The 23,545-nt window shown below is 44.1% G+C and overlaps 1 protein-coding gene across 1 annotated transcript in view; it reads right to left on the bottom strand.

Annotated features, from left to right (window-relative positions):
- Nucleotides 1-6,154: 6,154 nt before the first annotated feature.
- FBXL7 (F-box and leucine rich repeat protein 7) overlaps nt 6,155-23,545 on the bottom strand; it is a 417,673-nt gene continuing 400,282 nt past the window's right edge. Inside the window, exons 3-4 of the mRNA XM_027125348.1 lie at nt 16,945-17,556; nt 6,155-9,477 (exon numbers count right to left, since the gene is read on the bottom strand). Coding sequence (XP_026981149.1) covers nt 8,741-9,477; nt 16,945-17,556 — 1,349 coding nt within the window. The 3' untranslated portion in view covers nt 6,155-8,740. The remainder of the gene's footprint in view (nt 9,478-16,944; nt 17,557-23,545) is intronic.

Below are 23,545 nucleotides of genomic sequence, written 5' to 3'. Positions count from 1 at the left end.
TGAAATGAGAAATTTCTAGTTGTAATCCTTTCAACAGAAGTTGGAACACATCTAAAATGAAACTTAATCTTTAAAAAGTTCAGTTATTTGTATTTCTAGTCCATTCCTGGACATATAGAAAGGATATGTTTGGGCATTCATTAAAAGCAAGACAAGAGACCTACAAACCATTCGTTCCTGTGATGTTCTACCAGAAACAAAATGTCATAAAGAACCTTGACACTTTTCTCTCAGTGGCTTTTTGAAATTTTTTCAAATTTTTAAGCCCACATCTATTGAGGGCTTACCTGTAGTTTTGTAGCCATTTTCAAGAGACTTGCTGATACTCACTAATCATTTACATGAGGGACCCTGGATTCTAACGGGAGCAAAATTTACCACTGTAAACACTGCACAAGCAGGACCATCCAGGGAAATGAATAGGAAATGATGAATGATGAGGGAACATCTACAAATAGATCATGAAGTTTTGAGTTTGGCAAAAAAAAAAAAACCCAAAACAAAAAACCTCCAAATTTTTAAACTTATAGTTTATAGCTATGGGGTAATTAAGTCTCTGCATACTGTTTGGAATTCAACTTGGAGGAATGTAGTGGAATACCTCTGTGGTCTTCCAGATCAAGGCTCGTTATATTTCCAGGATCATCTCCAAAAATGCTCTGTGGCCTTGACAAATTGCTCCAGTGTCTGACAGTGGTATTTTCTGCTGAACGTTGGGCTACCCATGCTTAGCAGTGTTGTCTGAGAAGGTCTTTGAAATCACCAGAGAATGCACCTCACCCCACCGTCCAACCCAGGGACACATCTTCTGAAAACAGTTTACAACACAAGAGTAGCCAAACCCACCTAGCACAACTGAAAAAAATACAGAAGAATACAAAACCAAAACAAAACAGGACTTAAACTTGAATTTGTATTTCATCAGTTGCCACAGAGAACTCTATGGGCAGTACTGTGAAAAAGGAGGTTAAGTACCTAAAATTTATCTCACTCAAATCAAGACATAGTAACCTTTAAAAAAGTTTAAAAAGTTGCGTTAGCTCAGTGTTTCTTAGTTTCAGCCAAATTCTCCCAAGGCCTTTCCTGGATTCCAGCTACTCCCAAGGTTTAACATTGGGTTCCCAAGCCCTGGAGAGGGACTTTGCTGTGGAGCTGCTGATATAATACTTTGCATTGAGTAGAAAATCAGATAAGAAAGGTCACTTTTCTCCGTGACCAGAGCAAGCTATTGACTGTGAAGAACTAGGCGTCGGAGCCCTGAAGCCACAAGGCCAACGAATTTCGGGTGAGGGAAGTTAAAGAAACAGAGACAGTACCTGAGAACGTGTGGCTGTTCTTCTTGAAAAGCAAAAGGACTCGTTACATAACATGATCAGCTTTGAGGTTATTTTGCCACGTGCATGTGGGATTAAGCACACGTTTTAAAAGGAAAGGAGACTAATGCCCTCCCGTGGCGGTGTTTGTATTTCCCATCGCTTTCCCGTGTGCACTATTTTTAAAAGAAACATTACACACAGGAGCCCCAAGGTGAGGGTACCAGTGAAACAATGCCAGCTTGCAAATCCGGAGGAGATTTCGGTTTTCATTATGTGAGTTAGAGGTCATTATTTGAAGGGTTTTTTGTTGTTGTTGTTGTTTTTCTCTCTCTTTTTTAAAAATCCATAGCCTCCTGGTCTCCAAACTTCCAGTGGTCATTATTCTTCGGGTGTTTAAAAATTATGAACATAAAAGAGAGCCAACTGGAGTCTCATAGTCCGAGTAGCTAATGGAAAGCTTGTGCTTCACGAACATCATTCATACAGATCAACTATGTCATAAATCACATGCTGGCCTGCGTGGATGTAATGAGAACAAGAGATATGGTCTGAATTCTCCCTCTCTGGATCTTCTACTAAGACAAGGCTCTGTTCAGCAAAATGATCTCTTCAGGGGATTTACTAAGTGGCAAGGGAGCATGAAAAAACAATATTTCTCACATTTCTCCATTATTAGGCAGCAGGACTGCAAAATGAGAGACTGCACAGTTTAAAATCTAACGCAGTGCATTCCAGTTATACTGGATGTATAAAAATGTAAAATTATACAAAGGGAATCATGTCTATTTTGGTCTCCATCTCTAAAAGAAAGGCTTTGAGATAAAAATGAAGAAGGATATTTATCAGTTGTGACAGTTTTGTCCCTTTATCTACTTTCTCTTAAATGAAAAAGACCATGATAAGTTTGTTTAAATTCTTAATGTAAACACCCGTGAAGAATACATTCAGGATGTGAAACCCGGATTTTTTTTTTATTTTTTTATACAAGGTGGCTGTGTGTTCATTAGTGGTTGTTGGACGATTAGAGAAAGAGGAAGTACCAATTACTGGTTAATCTTTGTAATTAGAAATCGTCTCCCCTGTATCTTTGTGTGCTTATCTGGAAATGGGCTTAATAAGTCTACTACTCAGACTTTGGGAGACCTTTGGGGCTCTGAAAAACCAGGAGGATTATTGCCTGTGACTGCAGGGGAACAGGGATTAAAAGCTTTCCTATCACTCTTCCACTTTTTAATGGATTTCACTGTTTAGTTGATTATTACTGATAATTTCACATTTGCAACCCTGATAAAATTTGAGCTTTCAAAGAATCCAGCCTCAGTGAATTTACAAGTAAAATCCATTTCTTGGAAATTTTAACAGCTACTTAATCAATCTTACTTGGGCCATCCAGTACTTTTCAGATTATTGACACAGACCAGTTTTTAATAGAGACATGGTACACTGAGAAGCATCACTTATTCTCTCTGACCATTCCCATCATAAGTGCATAATGCTTAGGGTAAAACCAAAGAGCACAATGTTGGCTGAAGAACCCAAGGATTATTGAGGGGGGTACCTGCTATCTCCCTCTCCCTGAGCTAGATTCTGTGGAAATTATTATGGCAGTTTTGCTGGGCTATGGCTGTGTTCGGACTGTTCGTTGTTTCATATGCTGTTTGGAGGATAGTCAAGCTGCTTTGACGTTCTTAGAGTTTGTCCCAGAAATTATGTGTGAATGTTGTTTCTGCAAAATGTTCCCATCCTTTAAAAATTATATTATGTGCGTATTGTATGTGTGTGAGAGACAGCGTGTATGTGTATGTAGGAATTAATCTATGGGATGACCTTAGAATAAAAGAGAACTTTCTATTTCCATATGACTAACTCAAGGCGAAGGCAAGGTTAACCTAGAGTTAGAATAGCTAATATTATGATTATCTTAACCTACAGTAGAGAGAAATTGCTTCATCAACTTTATCAAATATTTTGTCCCTGAGTGAGCTCCATGTTTTGGATGTTCAAGTGCATCATGGTTTGTGAAGCTCACCTTGTCTGAGTTATAAAATCCAGCTCAAGGATCTTCTCCCTGAGAGGAGTCCCTAAGCTTTATCCTTCTCTCCATATAATGATGAAAATGATTTCTTTGGTGAACACCGTCAGGGCAAGACTCTCAGAGCCAGCATGGTGCCTGACACATACTGGGTTCTTAAAAAATACTTATTGGATGAATGAATGAAAAAATGTTGCCACTCTCCTTTGTATATTCCCTTCTCCACCTTCCAGCTCCTTACATGATATTATTTGATCTGAGATCCTTTAGCGTAAGGATATTGTTTCTTATTCACCTGGAACCTATTACAGTACCTGGTCAATAAACTTCCATTAAAGGAGTTAAGGGATGCTGAGTACCATCTACTCCTTCAGAAGAAAATGACTGGCACTCCCTGGGGATTCACTGTTCATGAAGAATGGATTGCATCATCCAGTTTCCATCATATGTTGATAATCACATGGGCCAGGACAGAATTCAGACATACTGATCTCATCAGTATAAAATTCAGTAGCTGAGTGACCAGAGGGAGGAACATTCTACGATATAGAAAAGACCAGATTTGGAAATATTTAGGTCAGGGTTTTCAACTTTATTTTTTAATGATCTTTTAAAGCCATCCTTTGATACCTGGATGATGTTGACTGTTACTTCCTGAGCAACAATTTAGAGCTTAAATGTAGCCTTCCTGGATGCTGCACGAGATCAGCATTCTAGCTGTACGTATCTCCTAGGATAGCTCTGCCAAAGATGTCACAGCTGTGCTGTTGACAGGCAGGGATGGTACCATATCCAGCTCCCAAATGGCCATGTTCTTTCATCTCATGTGGTTTCAAATGCAAGTTGACCTGCTGACTTGAGAAGAAAAAAAAAAAAAAAAGACTCTACAAAATGGACCTGTGGCTTTAGGAGATAATTATGCACGCAAGGAAAGAAGGAGAAATAATCACTTCTTGAGTGCATTCTTGGTTGGTGTGTCCCCAGTCTGAGTGTCTATGAGGGTATTTCTTCCCTGGAGTGAACAACTTTGCCCACTTGATGGTCATCTTAATGAAACGTGCCTGAGTTGCTCTTTGGACAACTGGAGCTGTGTTTAGGCAAGTCTCAATGATGGCATGAGCATCCTCTGCAGACAGAGGGCGACAGGCACTCCCCTTGCCCCGCACCGCTCCTTCCTGCAACATTAAGAGCCCCTGTTGGTGTATGGAGCAGAAAGAAGGAACCATCTGACCAAGAGCGTGCAAGATGACAACCAATTTTGTTTCACAGACTGTCTGTGTGAACGTTTTCACGCAATATTTACCTAGTCCCTAAAGAGTCTCTCTCCCTCTTCTACCGTCTATTAACTTCTCCCTGAACTAATCATGATTGCCGGCTATTGAACAAATGCACTACTTTTGGTGACTTTCCTGTGGAAATTTAGACACAGTAGGCAATTTTACTGCATTATTTTTCCCTTAAAAATACTCGGTCTTTTTGGTTTCATGTTGCGTGCTCTTGGATGTCAAACTTCTTGAAGCCTTTTTTCTACTTCTCAACAAATGTCAATATAAGAAATCATGGACCTCCAGGGCAAATGCATTTTATTGACTGCTAACCTTATTCTGAGATCTGGACAAGAATTGCATGGGTCTGTCTACCTTCGAGTTAAGGTTCCAAAGCAGTTAATAGTCCCATTGGTTTCCGTGAGAGTCATTAAGCAGCTCACATAGGGTGAGAAGAAGGTTGAAGACAACTACATTTAAAATCGATATCTCAAAACCTTTTTACTTGCTAAAGATGGAGTCTGTCATTCATCAATCAGTACTTACTTTCTGCCATGTTAATTTCTCAGATCTGAAGGTTTGGGTGAAGAGATATTTGGCATTTCTCTTTTTCCAACTGACTGATAATTTTTCCTTTTAGATCAAGTTGCCATATTCTTCTCCCAGGTCGTAACGCTCTAAGACTTTTTAAAAAATTTGTAACAACCAATGGTCAACGTAAGTTTGAAAATTTCTCCAGTGTTTGTAACCAGTGCCAGGGGAAGTATATTCAGGGCCACAGTTACTTATTTATAATTCTCAAATCTAGAAAGCTCTGCTAAAATACCTTTCTTCATTATGCTTTTGCACAACTTAATTTGGTGACAAAACCTGACCTGAACGGATACAAGGCTATTTATAGCCTCTAATAATCTTATGTAGTTGACTATTCACATCCACTGCTGTAGAAATAGTAACACATTTATTAAGAGTGCTGGGCTTCCCTGGTGGCGCAGTGGTTGAGAGTCCGCCTGCCGATGCAGGTGAACGCAGGTTCGTGCCCCGGTCCGGGAAGATCCCACATGCCGCGGAGCGGCTGGGCCCATGAGCCATGGCCGCTGAGCCTGCGTGTCCGGAGCCTGTGCTCCGCAACGGGAGAGGCCACAACAGTGAGAGGCCTGTGTACCACACACACAAAAAAAGAGTGCTGTCCAAGATTCTACCAGGGTGTTACAATATACCCTATAGATAACTTCCTAAAATGTGAAAAATTATAAATTCCGAAACACACCTGACTCCAAAGGGTTGGTTAGGGAATTGAAGACCTAAATTAAACTGTGAAGGTAATGATTTTTCACTTACCTGCTAAGTTTCAGCGAAAGACAGTGAACTAAGGGGAATGACAAAACCATGGGTGCAACTTTAAAGGGACGACAAATTCAGTGACCCGACCTGCTCTCTACTTGGACATGAGGCAAGTCTCTCCCTCACTCTTGATTGTCACCATCTGAACACCAGGCTCCTTTGGCCAGGGTATTAAATGAGGCTTAACCCAATTACGAACGTATTGCTTTATTTCTTGGTGGTAGTAAATTAAGGCTTTTTAGAGTCATACAGCACGCAGTGATTTGAACATTAGAATTAAAAAACAACAACAACAACAATGAGCATTCAATTTTGCAAAGGCAGGAAGGAAGCAATGTTTAAAAACAGATCCATTTCCTAGTGAGGCTTTTTGCTTGGTCTCTAAAAATCTGCCGAGCTGTTACCCCAGGAACCTGTGTCATAGGTACCTACAACAAGGGGAAGCAGAATGGGTGAAGAGAAGACAGGGGAAAAGGGAGAAACCGGGAAGGACAGTCCATGCTGGGCAATCAGTGTGAAAGTCGGCTTTGTCTCACGTTTGGAAGACGTTTAGGTGCTGTGGTCAGGTGGTGGTGATAAAGGTATTTGGAATGGGATGCCCCTTCTCTGGTTCTGGGAGCCATTTTGGACCTCTCCTCTCATTCCGGGAGAATTAAAGCAGCTCACTTGGAAGATGCCAGTGCCAAGGGTTAGGCACAATCCTTTGTGACTCTCAAATTCTGAAGCTTTAGACAGGGTCACAAGTCATACAGCAGGGAATGCTACCTTCAACCCCTTTCACGGTTCTAAACCTTGTGACCATCACTAGATACTATCCCCAGCCAAACAACTCCTTTTCCCCCATGGCACACAGCCTTGAGCGCGCCTCTAAGCTGCTGGCGGTGTTGATTGGAGAGGAGGTCATATTTCATACCCTACCTCCTGCTTCTCAACGTAGGACAAAGCCACGCACGAGTGCAGCTGTCAAGTGGGGCGTAGGCTCGATCTGAAACCCATTCCACATGCTTGACTTGCAGACGCAGAGGTTCTGGGTTTGGGTGGTGGATCCTTTGAGAAAGAAATGGATGAACTGTTTGAACAGTGACGGAGGAGGGCTGTTGCCAAAGAATAATTTAAGAGAGGTCATGGGTTTATTAACAAAAAGCAATTAAATTTCATGAAAACAAGCAGTGGAATTTCTGGCATCCTGACTTCACATGAATGAGGATAGCAAATGGATTTCTATCCAAATAGGACCATTTAAAATGCATACTTGGCAATGACTTTAATGTTGTATTCCAAGGGTCTGGTTGGTGGACCAGCGCCTAAGTCTTACCATTCTGTTCCTTCTTCCGTTTGTGTGGCACTTTTGAGTGGACAGGATTTAAACTACCTGGAAGTCTGCTCTGCATCTTTGACGGAGGACATGCAAACAGTCACAGGGGAAGGCACACAAGGTGGCAATCTGCAAGATTAAACACTTATGACTTAACCCCAACAGGCTTCATGCGATGAAGTCTGGATGCACAAGGAAACAAATAGATGAGAAAAGTAGAAATGTGATCTGAATGACAAAGAACTGAGGCGTCTGTTCCTCCCAGCTGCAGGGCAGATGTGTGCATGCATGCCACGTGTGCAGTGAGAGGGATTTGAAAAACCCTAGAGGACATGTGTTCTCTTGGGCCTCCCTTGTTAATTAAAAATTATGAGTGCCTTTCCTCCTACTTGAAACCACTCAGAAAGATCAACCTGACTGGGGGATGTGGGTTTTGCTGTGATTAGGAATCCCATGGCCTCCATACAATGGTGTGGAGTGGAGTGATGCCGAAAGCATCTGTGTATGGAAACCATCCATCTAGCTGGGCAGGAGAAGATGACCAAGAGACTCGCTCACCAAAACAAACAGGCTGTGAGTGATACTCAGATCGGAGTGAAGGACATACAGGACGCCGGTAGTAGCGTGCCTCCTGAAAGCATTCACAGAATCAACACCCCTGGAAGAGGTAGAGGTCTCCTGTGCTCTATGCCAAGGAGCCTGTGTTTACTGCTGTCTCTATTCCCTCGGCTCTAAAATGGGCATGAAGCTAATCCTCGATCAGATCAGAGAATGGCCTCTCATTCGGTGCTGGAAGCCGAAGCCCAGAGAGGTCAAGTGCCTTGCCCAAGGTCACACAGCTCGTAAGTGGCAGAGCTGGGAGGTAGGGGAACAACGCAGGTCTCTTCCTCCACCGTGCTGCCTGCCACCAATGATTCTTTAAAAAGGTTTAGAAGCGCTTCATATATACCAGGTGCTGTGACGTTTATCTAACAAGAATTTGCTTGGGTGTGGGGCTGAAAAATGTGCTTTAGGCCAATTAAGAAGTTGAAAGAGGAGGCTGTCTGGAGAGCATTATTATTCTGATACTTTGCTGTCAGTGTAGGAGAGGGAGCAGTGGGGTAGGAGGGACCAGGGTGTAGACCTCAGGGCTGTGGCCAGGAGGAAGGAGACAGAGAGAAAAAGGCGCGTTCCTAAACACACTGCAATCCGCTTTCTGAGGTACATCCTTCTGAGACGAGAAACTGCCTACAAATGACCTGACCCCCCAAGAAACCATTGGCTGCGATAGAAATGTGCCCCCCAGCCTCCTTTCCTGGACCTCTGTTGCCCACGAGAAATAAGGAAAAAGAGAAGCCAGATTCCTAAGAACCTTCCTGGAAGAAAGAGCTGTTACGAGTGGGTGTCGGCGCTTACATACGCTGCTTTGAAAAAACATTTTGTTTCGTTCATGTCTGTATGAAGACAGCGACGGCTGGAAGCTGTCCCTTCAGAAGAAGGCAGGGTTGGTGTGCTCGATGACGCAGCGCTTGCAGTGGCGTTTCACGAAGCGCAGGGCCTCCACGGACACCTCGCAATCCTGCACGTTCAGCATCTGCAGGTCGAAGCAGTTGGCCGCCACGATCTGCAAGCCCTGGCCCGTGATGCTCTCGCAGGACTTGAGGCTGAGCCGCTTGAGATTGAAGCAGTTCAGGGCCAGGCACTCCAGGCCCGTGTCGGAGACCAGAGGGCATTTGCCGATGTCCAGAGACTTGAGTTTCGCGCAGTTCTTGGCGAGGTACTCCACGCCGTGGTCCGTGATGCCCTCGCAGCCCCTCGCGTTGAGGTAGCGCAGCTTGCCGCAGTACTTGGCCACGTAGCGGATGCCCACGTCGGTGACGCGGCCGCAATGGGCGATGCTGAGGTACCGCAGGCGGGACTCCAGCTTGGCGATCTCTCGCAGGCCGAAGTCGCTGACGAAGCGGCAGTCGCTCACGCTCAGCTCCTTGATGGAAGCGCAGTAGATCATCAGGTAGCGGAGGCCCTCGTCCGTGAGGCGGACGCAGCGGCGCAGGTACAGGTGGGTCAGCTGCGTGCAGTGCGCCGCGATGGTGTGCAGGCCTTCGTCCTCCAGCACGAAGCAGTCCGTCATGTCCAGGTAGCGGATGGAGATCTGTTTGCCATGCAAGGGGGACAGTTTAATGGAGGCCTCCCGGGTCAAGCTGATGCAGGTCACTTTGGAGCACCCTACACGAAGAGACAGAACACACGCTCAGAGCGACCTCCGAGAATTGGGGTGGGGGGGGCTGCGGGTGCAGTTGCGGGACTCCTTTACGGATTGCTAGCCCTCTCTGGATTCAGGTCCTGAGGTTACCCCTTCCCTTCCCAGCCCCTACGGAGGAGGAACGCCAAGAATGGGCTTTCCATGTTCATTTCATCCCTTAACGACTTTGGGTTTAAGAGGCTTTGGGGGCTCTAGAATCAGAAAGATAATGGTTCCAATTCCAGATCCATCACTAGTTGCCTGACGTTGGGCAAATCAATCCTTCTCGGTACTTCCTTTGTCTTAAAATAAGGATGAGCACGTTCCCTGCAAGGTGGCTGTGAAGACGCAATGAGACCATGTGTGTAAATATCCTGCCCTGGCCCTGGAAAGTTCGGGAAGCTCAGTAAAGGTTAGTTCTCACCCTACAATGGTCTGGTCCAAAGAAGTGAGATATGAGATAGAAGGGTTGGCCATGACCTGGGTGTGGCAGAAAGAGAGCATTGGCTTGGGAATCACAAACCAGTTCAGATCTACTTTTTATGGCCTGAGGCCGGAGGCTTAACTTTCCTGAGTCTCACGACTCTCCTCTGAAATGAGGATGAGTAGCTGGCGTGCCTCCACGGGGTATAATGAGGATGCAACGAGAGATAATGGATACGGACGTACTCTGAAAACTATGGCAAATGTATATACCAACAGTTATTAGTCTAACAAGGTGACCGTCTAGGGATTCAGTTCAACCCTCTTTGGTCAAGGAAGAACAATTGTGTCATCGGGATTATCCCTCTAGCCCCTCAACCAGTTTCCCTGCCCTGCCCTTACAATCTCTACGGTCTATTCTCCTCACAGCAGCCAGAGAGATTCTGGAAAACAGAATTCCATCTATCATGCTCAAAGCCTTCAGATGGTACCATCTCACACCACGTGTAAAATCGAAAGGGGCCTCCAAGGACCTGCACCCCTGTGCCCTTATCTCTTACCCCCTCTTCCAACCCTACTGGCCTCCTTGCTGGTTCCCAGATGGCTCAGGCGCCCCCCTGCCTCAGCATGTGTGCACTGGACAGGGTTTCCCTGGATAGCGCCACGGGCCACCTCCACTTTCTTAGGTCTCTGAGCAAATGTCCCTTTACTGGACAATTCTTCCTTCTTCACCCTGTATGAAGTAGTATCCCCATTTATTTTCAGCACTTGTTATCACCTTGAGGCACTATATATTTATTTATTCACTTATGTATTTGCTGTCCTCACTCTGGAATGTGAGCTCCTAAGAAAAGGGACTCTGCACTGTTCACTGCTGTATCCCTCATACCTGGTTCACAGCTGGTGCTCACTAAGCATCTGTTGAATGAATGAATGATTTGTAGAGTGCGTACAGTCTTTTCTAAGAAGACCTGACGGGATAATCCAACTTCCAACATTTAAATGTCCTCGGGACGTTGACCGTGGCTGATGTATATCTACATCGAAAAACTGATCATCTGTTCTATAGTTAATTATAATGCCTCTTATTTATGTTAAATTATGAAGTTTACAAAGTGCTTTTATAAACATTTTCTCACTTGATTCTTAAAAAAATCCATTTTACAGATAAGGAAATTAGTGCTGAGGAAGATATCTTTAGATGCCTCTCGAAACATTCTTTCCAACCTCCCTTCCCCTAAGAATGTCTGTTTGTATATGCATTTTATATGCATATATTTATACTATATATTATATAATTATATATTTTATATATAATGAATATTACATATATAATATATATATATAATATATAATTAATATATAGTTACATATGAAGTCCTCATTTAATTGTGTATTTCAGTTCACTGGCTATTACTCTTTAAAATATGTACAGTATATTTTTCATATATGAATATAATTAATAGCCATAGCTGATACACATTATATACATAAATGTATATGTATACATATATTTCATTCTGCTACATAGACTGCATATATACTTTTCATTTTCTCTTTGCTTTCCCCAAATCCCTCTGGCAGCTCTAAAGACAGGTGCCTCAACCCTGGCAGCTCTGTGCCTTGGTTGATGACGTCATCTCCAAGGCTTCTAAACGACCACGTGACAGTGCTAACGGGGACTTTTCCTCCCACTCCTGGCAGGCTGCCCAGGAAACTCGTATAAAATTCAGGTCATGGGAATAACGAGGTTCAGAAGCCACGTGCTACCAAGTCAAAGAATTTCAGGAAGGAGCAAAGCATATACTCAACACTGGAGAACAAAGCTGCAGCTTGGCGAGGCTGCCCACACTACTCCAGTGGGCTCCGTGGTTCTGCAGAACGTGGTTGGTACCCTTCAACTGTAACTTGGAAATCTTCCTTTATTTTGAATTTCTTTTTTATACTGACTGTGATCCTGCTTATGCTGAATTTATATGTTCACAGTAGTGGTTGCCCATCTGTGATGTTTTTCAAGATGATATGACCACCTTTGTTCCTAAACTCTTAGTTCCAGTTTCCTATTAAAAAAAAAAAAACCTAGTAAAATCTGCTGCACTCCAGGGAGGATACTCTATTGGGTCCAGGGAAATACCAATATATGCTTGGTTTTTGAAACTAAGCCCCAAATTTAATGAAATACTAGCTGAGCTCAGTTTTGGTAAAGACACTATTTTGATATGCTTGTATCGTTTTAGATCAATAATTTAAAATTTAAGCTTTAGCCTTAATTCTTACAGATTTGCTAAGTTTGGGTTGGAAAGAAAATAAACTGGTTCATGGCTCAGTAGGTAATATCTGTGGCTAGTGGATGCACTCATACATAAGAGACATGGAGAGAACCTGAGAAATCATTCAATTTAAACTTCAGTTTTTAAAGATGAGGCATCTCAGATTCAGTGAGATTATAGGACTTGTACAGTCAGACTAGGGAAAAGTTTCCTGATCCAAGGTTTCTAATATAGCAGGGATGGTATATATAGCATGCAACTGATGAATTGCATGAGGGATTTTCAGTAGATGTGTCAGCATGAAGTGAATATTTAGACACTGGGACATCAGAAGTCTTGGGAGTGGTGATACCTATATGGGGATTCTTGGAAGAGAGAAACAATTTTAATACACAGATATGGAGCCCAGGTAGTATAAGGTAGTAGTATGAGCAAATTCGAGAGACAAGAAAGCATAGAGGCAGAGGGGGAGTGAGGAGTGTTGATAGGCTAGAACATAGGATTTAATGGCAACTAAGATGGGAATGGTCCATTGGGATCAGATCTTGGGGGCCTGCCTTAACATTCAGGGTAAGGAGTAGGGATATTACACAACAGAGAGTGAACAGTATGGGTTGAATAAATCTGGGGATATCTTCAATTAATTCCAGATTTAGTTCAGCTTTCACAAATATGCTCTTCATTACCACTTCCTCTCATTATTGGGGTAATAATATCTACTTCTCTGGGATATAAAAGGCCTGATGAAGACCAACTACTGTCACTGAAGACCAACCTCTGCCCTGCAAGCATCTTAATAACAATGACAATCCAAAAATGATGATAACAGTTATGATTTATTGAATGCTTGCTACATAGTTTTCAGCAGAACACACATGTGAGGACTTATCATGAATTAACTCATTTAATCCTCCTAATGAACTCAATTTTACTGGTGAGGAAGTTTTATTTACTGCACACAGCTTCCTAAATGCTCGTTCAGAGTATTAACCAATGACAACTTTGTTTGAACGCTTCAGAGGTCAAGATGACTGTTTAGGGCTTTGACACCCCTCTGTTCACTTCATTACAATATCGTAAAGTGCAGAGATAAAATATGCCTCATTTTTGCCCATATAAAGCTTGTAATGAATTGAGAGAAAGGAATCTGGAAATATACAAGTATACAGTGGCAAAACCCAGTAACACTCTACCTGCTTATACTCAAAAGGTAGACACCTGGGAGGAAACCTTCAGCTTACCGGGCATCAGGCAGGGAAGGCTTTACTTAAGGGATGCTTGCGCTGGGGCTCCAGCAATGAGAAATCTGTTAAGAGGGCTGTTGGGGAGAGGCAGGGGGCAGAGGAGGGAATGGCACGCAGGTCAGAGAGTGCCCATACATCACAGTGTGCACAGGCATGATGTGTTTGGGAAATGCAACTGGTTCTATAGAAGGGAGCACTGAGGTTACAAAGGAAAGGCGTGAGGTTTGAACTTGAAAAGGGCAGCTCACAAAGGGCCATATATACTCTGCTGAGGAACTTTTTCCTGTATGTCGTGAGGAGGAATTGGAGATTTTATGTAGGAAAATGAATGGTGAGACTTGCAGTCTGAAGACATCCCTTTGGAGGCTGGCTGTGTGGAGGGAGGGTTGATGAGGCTGAGATGGGTGTAGGGACAATGATGGGGGAAGCACGCATCCAGGCTGGCAGGCAGGGGAGAGGGGACGGACTCGAGATTCTGGGGAAGTAGAGTCACAGGGACAGGATTCAACTGGTCTGATATAAAAGATTAGGAAGAATAGTAAGGAGGACTCCCAGATCTCCATTTACAGGGGACCCTTTTGAAGCCATTTCACTTGTAATAATCACAAGATTTTATACTTTAAAAATTGGTTAGGGGCTTCCCTGGTGGCGCAGCGGTTGGGAGTCCGCCTGCCGATGCAGGGGACGCGGGTTCGTGCCCCGGTCCAGGAAGATCCCACATGCCGCGGACTGGCTGGGCCCGTGAGCCATGGCCGCTGAGCCTGTGCGTCCGGAGCCTGTGCTCCGCAACGGGAGAGGCTACGACAGTGGGAGGCCCGCGTACCGCAAAAAAAAAAAAAAAAAAATGGTTAGTCTTAATATATTCCATTGATGTTTAAAGATGTTATTAATTGTGATATTTAATTTTATGTATCAGCCTGACTAGGGGACGAAATGCCAAGATATTTGGCTAAACCTTATTTCTGGTGTGCCTGTGAGCGTGTTTCTGGTTAAGATTAACATTTGAACCGGGGAACTCAGTCAAGCAGTCTGCCCTTCTCAGTGCAGAGGGACACCATCCAATCTGTTGAGGGTCCGAATAGAACAAAAGGTGGAGGATGGAGAACTCTCCCTCTGCCTAAATGTTTGAGCTAACACGGTGGTCTTTTCCTGCCTTCGGACCGAGACTTACACCATCAGCAACCCTGGTTCTCAGACTTTTAGACTCAGACTAACTGCATCACTGGTTTTTCTGGGTCTCCAGCTTGCAGACGGCAAACTGTAGGACTTCTCAGGTGCCGTAATTGTGTGAGCCAATTCCTCTTCATAAATCTCTTTATATATATACTATTGGTTCTATTTCTCTGGAGAACCCCGACTAGACTTTAATAAAAGGTAATAAGTGATAATGAAAAAACACTAGAGCTAGTTATAGTAACTTTCAGTGACTTGAAAAGATAACTTTCAAGGTGGGCATGCTAGGGATGGGAGGGGCAGTCTCACGTCCTCTGGGGGAATTAGGCTCTAGACCAGCGATGAGTCTTCCAAAGTCAAGTTTATTGCCATTGAGGAGGTGGTCACTGTCAGAGGCCAGCTGTAAGACCCAAAGGGAACGAGGCATAGGTGAAATCACAATTTCTAGATTCCCTCAGAACTGGAGGGCACTGTTCAGAGGTGGTGATACAAATCCATCCCTATGGCTTGTTGGGTCCTTCAAGTTCATCTACCTGAAAATACCCATCACCACTCCTGCCAATATCTACAATTATGTGCTCTCGGTGAGTCAGAGCTTCCCCTGTGTACACAGTCTTTATATACCCAGATCACAGCGTGTCATTGGAAGACATGTGAAGAAGATACATAAATATTTTAGGTTCTGCAACGGGGCAGGTTGATAAAGACGAAGGGCATCAAGGCTTCCATAATGGTTAGCAAAGGGACCAAGCAGGATCGAAGCCCAGAAATTTCCATTCTCAAATAGCCAAAGTAGTTTCTGCATTTCTGAATTTCAAACGGACTCCAAGGACAGAACACAATTACTTGCAGCCTGTACTGAGGGTGCATGGGCTGCCCCTTTAACTAAGATGAGGATTCCAAAAATGAGTCATTTTCTAATCTGAGAAAATGAGGTGTTTATAAAAGAGGCCCACAAGCTTCAGAATCTTAGCCTGTTAAAGAATCCAATCCCTTAGCCCCCCGTCCCCCCCCTCTTTTTTTTAAACGAAGAGGAAACACATCTAGAGAAAGCTGTGAATTGTCCCAAATCACAGAGTTCTGAAACTAGTTTCTACCACATCACAATGCTTTCTTTTTCCAGAAATCCTTGGGGGGAAAATGTAAGAAAACCTTTTAGTTTCCTGCTTCTTTATGCCAACAGCTGCTCATGACAAACTGAACATACAGTTTCTATGGCTTTGTCCTGGAGCCAGCTGAAGGAGGGGGGCAAAGAGCTGCTTTCCAGCAAGGGAAAGAATCTGCGAGAAATAATTGACTGTCATCTGAAATATTTTCAGATGTCGGTTTTCAAAAGAGAGAGCGAGCTCAGAGAGGCGACTTTTACCTCAGCTTTTGCCGGAGGGTATCATTTACCTCAGATGCTTGCAAATCCCCAATTCTGTTTATTCACCCGTCACAGTGGTTTTTACTTCTTGACCCTCTTCCCCAACAATCCCTGAGGTTGTAGCTCACGCTGTTCATTTCTTTAACTCCCTGATGCATCTTAACACATTTCAGCCTCTCGAATGTTCGTCTTCTGACTGAGCAGTGGATGAGATAAAGAAAGGCTGTTAGTCCGGCTGGATCCACGTCTGTCTGGCGCCTAAGTATGAGTCTGGGTTTTAATTCTTCCTGCCTGAGAGAGGGTTTCAAGCAAAGCAGCCACGCTGGGATTTCCTTCATTTTTAAAAGGAACTAAAAAGGCTCTCCCTGGTGGGCCCTAACCTTGCACTACTAATTGAGAACTGTGCTTGAGAAAAGGTGCAAAATCAACCCAAGGGTGAGGAGAGTAGGGGTGAAATAGGAAGAGTTGCTTGGCCATGATGGATTTTCCCCAATGTCTGCAAAATGGTGAACAATCACAATCACAGGCCACAACACAGAATCAGCTTAGACACAGCACTCAGGCTCCATGAAACAGTAACCAGTGGATGTCAGGGCACTTTCTAAACTACCTCCGTTTGAGTTAGAGTTGGTTCCTATTTATCTGTGATTAGATGTTTAGTTCCCATTATCTACGGTTGCTCTGAAATTACTTTGAGAATGACGGGGAGGAAAGACACGCTTAAAAGTCACCCCAACTTGAACTGCCGGACAAAAGGTGCCTCTAGTTCCTCTAAGAAGTTGACATCATTTGATGAAAGGCATACCTCTGGCCCCCAGGGTCATGCTTCCGCAAAGACAGTCTTTCAGGAAGAAGAGTCAGCCTCCTGACCCCTGGCTATCACAAGGGGGACCCTTCCCAGGTGGCAGTGTCCTTTACGGGTTCGGGATGGTGCACTGGGAAGGGCCTGCCGATGGCAGGTCAGTGGCCACGTACCTGACACATCCAGATGCTCCAGATTGGGACAGAGGGACACCACATCGAAGACTGCCTCGTTGGAGATATTGTAGCAGCCCGAGACTTCCAGCCGCCGGAGCTCCGGGCAGCGCTGGGCAATGGTGTAAAGACCTCGGTCCGTGAGCCGCCTGCAGCCACTGACACTTACGGTTTCCAGCATGAGACAGACGTTGGGTGTGTCCTGACAGAGCCTGCGGGTCAGCACCTTGAGGGCGCGGTCCACGTTGACGGTCTCGCCCGTCAGGCGGATAGTCCTCCAGAGGCGCGGGTCCCAGGCCAGGTTGTACCAGCGGCGGCACACGCGGGCGCAGCGGCACAGCTGGTTGGTGGGCAGGAAGGAGAAGATCTGCACCATGGCGTGGTCCGGGAGCCGTTCGATGCTGGCCTGCTCCTTCGGGGGCCGGGAGGCGAGCCGGATGAGCGGGTGGGTGAGACGGGTCGGGGGCGGGGAGTGGACCATGGCCACCGTCTCCCCGGTGACGGAGGACGAGGAGGTGGACGAGCCCCTTCCATTCTGAAATCCCGGCAGGTTGGGTGGACATATCAGGGCTGGGCTGGGCGTGCTCAGTGTGCGCATGCTCAGGTCGGAGTCTGGCAAAGGACATAGATAGAGCAAAGGGTTAAGGATGGCCAGAGCGGAGCCCCGGGAAGGAGGCAAGGGAGGTGACACTCAGGCCACTGACATCCTTCCTGGGCCGACCCCTGCTGAATCCATCACCGGAAGTGGAAGCACATGCACGTTTCACCCATTCCAGAAAAGGGCTAATCCTCCAATATCTACATCAGGGGTGGGCAAACTATCTGTGAAAGGCCAGATAAGAAATAGTTGAGGCACTGCAGGCCACATGGGTTCTGTCTCTGTTGCAATTATCCAGCCCTGCTGTTTTAGTGCAAAAGCTGCCATAAACAATTCGTAAACAAGCAGTCGCGGCTATTTTTCCATAAAATTTGTCCTGTAAAAACAGGTCAGCTGATCTGGTCCAAGGGCTAGAGTCTGCTGACCTTTGATCTACGTTAATGGCGATTATCTAAAGGGCACAAGGGCTGTAGTTTGCTGACCTTTGATCCACGTTAATGGCGATTATCTAAAGGGCACAACTTCAAAGTTTCATTATTTCTATACTGGGAAGGAAGCTCATACGTTATGAACACAAACTGATTTACTTTTCTGATTATACTTTAGTTAGGCAGATGGTTACGCTTCACTTACGAATGAGGGGAATGTGTTTCCCAAGAGGGGAAGACTGGCCAGTGGGTATAGAGAACATTTGCTGTCTCTGCCCTCACTTGCCCCCTGGGGTTCAGTCCCCCATCTTTTGATAACCGTACCCCAAACTCTGCGGTCTGAGTTCTGGGGAGCCCCTGCTTCCTTCCTCCATTAGATCTAGCACTTCAGATGGTATTTCCAGGCCTTGAATATCTGTGGCAATACTTATTTTTCCTTCTTAGTAATCATTCCTCCCTTTGCATTTGAATAATGTGACTCATATTCTGTTCCTCAGAACCAGAAAGATCACTTGATGAAGATGCAAGTGGTTTTTGTTTATGAGGGATTGAGAGTTCTTTAGAATACTGCTTTAAGAAGTCTGCTCATTTCATAGCTGCCCCTCTCCCAACCTTGAGAGACATATATACATATATATGGAAGAATTTATTCTCGTGCTATATAAATATATTTATATAATATATATTTTACATATTTAGATGGATAGATTTATTTAGGAAGACATTTATTCTCTTTGTAAATATGTTTATATATTTCATACAGATGTGTGAATATACATATATATGTATATATACACATATATATACACACACACATATATATATAGAGAGAGAGAGAGAGAGAAAGAGAGAGAGAGAGAGAGAGAGAAAATGAATTTACCTCCAAAATACACATTTCTTTATCTGTGAAATAAGTGAGTTGATCTAGATAATTTCTAAGTCATTTCCAGCTCTAATTATAGCTCTAAAGACTTAAACAAAAATTCTATCCTTGTGTGCTTTTTCACATTTTGTACCTTCAGAATTTTCAAACACTTGTCTTTTCAAAGAACTTCCGGCAATAACATATAACACAAGAACTTCTGACACAGGACATCTCTGCTGTCTACTTGTAGTTTCCCTATTGATATACTTTTTCTATTTCTATGTTTTCTTTTGAATTTACTTCTCTGTAACCTAACACTGAGACTGTCCTACACATGTCCACCATTATTGCTCCTGGAGCATCCTTAAATTATTATCTGCCCACCCCTCTCCCCCCGACACACCTATACATACACTTTGTCTGCCTTTTGAAATGCAAACACCTTTTGTGACTGAGTGCAAATGTCACCTCCACTAAGAATACTTCCTTATATAATTAATCCCTTCCCTTTGGAAATTCCCACCCTTTGTTATACAGGCATGTGTGAATTTATCTTTCCCTAATGAGGCTCATTGTATTATTTTTCTCACTTTTTGCAGGATATCCCCATATCCTTTGTCGCGTATCTTTGCAGTCTTCCTAGGCAGAGTATATTTCTTCGGTCCAGTGATGTTGGCTTTGGCCATGTGACTTGCTTTGGCTAGTGAATATCAGGGGATGTGATTTGTCCAAAGCCAGTTGTGTGGTTGGGCTTGCCCACCTGCTTCTGTCATCACCATGGGAAGAACATGCTTGACTGGTCCACTGATCTTAGGATGATGAGAGGCCCATCATCTCATCAGATGAGCAGACAGAACTGGCCCCAACCTGCAGCTCAGGGCCAAGCTCAACCAAGCCTGGCTGGAGTCAATGGATGCCCAGATGAACCACAGACGTGGGAGCTAGAATACTGAGTTTTGGGATGATTTGTACCACAGTATTGCTGCGGCAACAGACGACAGATATGTCTTCTATTACACTAAAAACTCCTTTGAGACAGGATTAAATCCTTTTCAAGTGTCCTGGCAGCCCCTGACGTAGGTTTATGGTACACAGTAGGTGCACATAAATGTCTTGAATGGAAAGGAAATATTTATATGTTTAAAAAGGATTAATACCTAGCTTGGCATGTACTTTTCTATCCCAGGTGGTATACATACTGCATTTTAAGTCATTCATAAGAAAAGAAATATGTACTTCTCTCTTTTGTAATCAGCTACAATAAACAGTAAATCTTTAACGAAAAGCTTAAGTGTAAACCAATTAGGGATTTCAGAACTGCCATCCAAGCTACCACGGTACTAACCATCATTACGTGAACTCCAAGAATTGCCTCTGAAGTTACCATTTTTCTTAGGCAGTTGAACAACTTCTTTTGGACCAGGAAGGAGGGGCAATCTTAGGCTTTCAGCTCTGACATTTTAGCAGCTGTGAGGGCTCTGAAATCTCTCTCCTGCCTGCCTACATTCTGTTCGTCTTGAAAGAGAAGACACTTAATTGTTCTGTGGAGACCTGCACGGCTTCATTTAGGCCCCCGAGGCATGAACTGTACTTACGGTGGAGGTGGAGTGGATTCCTAAAACCTGCATCTATAACGGGTTCACTTTTCGTCTCTCTTTCATACTCCCAGCACTGGATTATAGGAATGCATCCAGATTGCCTAGCCCTGCTGTGCATTTAGTAACGCTTTTAGTTTTTTCTTTCTTTTCTTTGCCAATAATCATGCCCTGGTATTAAGGGAATTCACACTCAGAAAAAGATGGCAGTCTGGCACCTCCGTCGGGAAAATTCTGCCCTGGGAGACTCAGGAGCATGGTAATGGCTCTCCTCTCTAGTGCTTGGCAACAGGATTCTCATCAGTAATTCACGATGGCTCTGCACTGCTCCCCAAGGTGGGAGTAGAGTGGGGGAGTCTGGGGGATTTCGGCCAGGACACCTGGATGTGTCTTTTTCCAGAGCATACACCAGGTTTCTCTGAGTTTTTCCTATTTATTCTACAGTAGGTCAAAAACCCTCTGAGAATTTTTGCAAGGATACAGTTTGTCATAATTGAATAAATAGCACCCGATAATTATAAAAATAATGAAGAATGATAAGTAATGCTATGGTCTGAACGTTTCTAGCCCTCTCAAAATCATGCTGAGTGAATCTTAACCCCCAAGTTGATGGTCCTAGGGGTGGGGCCTTTGGGAGGTGATTAAGTCATGAGAGTAGAACCCTCATGAATGGGATTAGTGCCTTTATAAAAGAGACCTCACAGAGCTAGCTCTTACTTCTGCCGCGTGAGGTGACAGTGAGAAGGCAGATGTCTACGAGGAAGTGGGCCCTCACCAAACACCGAGTCTGCCAGCAGCCTCTTGGACTTGCAGCCTCCAGAACTGTGAGAAATACATTTTTGTTGTTTATAAGTCACCCAGTGCCTTTCTGCAATAGTAGCCTGAACAGACTAACACAATAACACCTGGAGATATTTATATCTAGATGTTGTCACAAAGTATCTTTTCTTGATATTTTATATCCAGAAACGTATATATTTGGGGAAATAGAAATACGTAAATATATTTTTTTCGCAGAATACATGCACACACATACACGTAAGCACATATTTTTAATTTGGAAATAAGCGCTATTATGGAAAAAGTATGCATAGCTTGCCACACAGTTTCTTTTACCCTTTGATACTTGGAGCCATTTATTGCCACAAGCGATGACTTATATAAACAGGAAGTACTTTTTCCATATAGAACTATCAAGAGTCCTAGAGTATCAATGTCTATGTGCCAGGAAAAGGTAGTATGGCTTCAAATTCAAAACAAGGACCATTTCCGCTACCAAGTCATGTATTCCATGTGCCCATGGCACTGCAGAAGGACCTAGTGCTCTCTTTGTACATTGTTTTCTCTCCTATGTCCTTTTCAGAGGACTGGCAGCTAAATGGACATTGGCAACAGCTGCTAATTTTTCTGATAGAGCTTAGAAATAAGGATGCTGATGCCCTGATACCTGGACACACACACAGAGAGGAAAGGATCAAAGACAAATATTAAGACGATAGAGTTAGAAGAAACCTGGAACCCTCCTCCTGGCCTTGTGACATTGCAAGACAAACAGAAGCAGAAAGAAAGTGACTTTATATGAACTTAGAATATGACTTTAGAATATTTTGTAGGAATGAACATATTTTCATATCTGAATACCTATTCCAAGTGAATTTCTACCTATCTGATGTCTTGAGGGCAAACTCAACCTGTTTATCTTAGCAGTAGGGTGATACCCATTGGGAGATAACACAGTATAACAATAACTGAGAGGATATTATCACTACTTTTTTTTTTTTTTCGGTATGCGGGCCTCTCACTGCCGCGACCTCTCCCGCTGTGGAGCACAGGCTCCGGACGCGCAGGCTCAGCGGCCATGGCTCACGGGCCCAGCCGCTCTGCGGCATGTGGGATCCTCCCGGACCGGGGCACGAACCCGCGTCCCCTGCATCGGCAGGCGGACTCTCAACCACTGCGCCACCAGGGAAGCCCCCAGGCATTATTTTGAGCAGGGAAAATAGCACTGGCAGAAAGTACCAAGTGAAATATACATCTCCAAAAGCTTCTATCAAGAATCAAATCTACTGATGCTTGCATTAAGTGTCCTTAAATCCTGAGAAGTCCTTTTGATAACTGGAAATGGGGATCACGAAATGGCACAGAGTAGCTTGTTTAAAAGCCCTTCTTCCCTGCTGCTTCTATGGTATCCACATGGCCATGAGGCGCAGATACCACCCACAGCGTTCTTGGCAAGAATCATTGGAAGGGGGGTATGCAAAAGCCGCTTGGATCACTCCTTTGAAGATCAAATGTCCCCTGAAATATCAGGACAAGGAATGCCCAAACTCTTAGGAGACAAATACATCTTCATCACATATGAAAAATTTCCAGAATGTACAAGGTAGGTGGCTTTTGAAATTTACCAAGACTGCTGTCTACTCTGCAGACAATCTATGAGCAAACCTTTTTCAAAAATAAATACGTGAATTGGTAACGGAATCAGTTAAAGGTACACTCAATGAATTAACGTCGTTGTAGGATGGATCAGTGAATGGACGGATGAACAAACAGACAAAGCTATAAAAGGAAAAATGATAAAATCTGCAAAAAAGGACATGTTTGGTTAATTTCACATATAAAAATGGAATTGGAGGGCTTCCCTGGTGGCGCAGTGGTTGAGAGTCCGCCTGCCGATGCAGGGGACGCGGGTTCGTGCCCCGGTCTGGGAGGATCCCACATGCCGCGGAGCGGCTGGGCCCGTGAGCCATGGCCGCTGAGCCTGCGCGTCCGGAGCCTGTGCTCCGCAACGGGAGAGGCCACAACAGTGAGAGGCCCGCGTACCGAAAAAAAAAAAAAATGGAATTGGGAAAGAGGTTGTCAGTTATGAATGTGTAAAACTCTAAGAAAGATAGAGATGAACACATGTGAATGTTATGAAAGCAGAATGAGAGAATTTAAGGAGAAGTGAACAAACCGTTTTTTGCAATAGTACATGTATTTTGTGGCCTGTGTCTCTTAATGATATCAGGAAGCTGGATATATCCCCCAAACCGAAAAAGAACATAAAAACAGACACCACTGATGTCTGCAGGAAAATATACAGAATAAACTGCAAGGAATACATACACAGGGA

The sequence above is a fragment of the Aethalodelphis obliquidens genome, unplaced genomic scaffold, assembly GCF_003676395.1.
Source record: "Aethalodelphis obliquidens isolate GAN/ISIS:26980383/991018 unplaced genomic scaffold, ASM367639v1 scaffold29, whole genome shotgun sequence".
Lineage (NCBI taxonomy): Eukaryota > Metazoa > Chordata > Mammalia > Artiodactyla > Delphinidae > Aethalodelphis > Aethalodelphis obliquidens.
The sequence above is the reverse complement of the archived record's forward strand: the minus strand, read 5'-3'. Positions and strand labels throughout refer to the sequence as shown.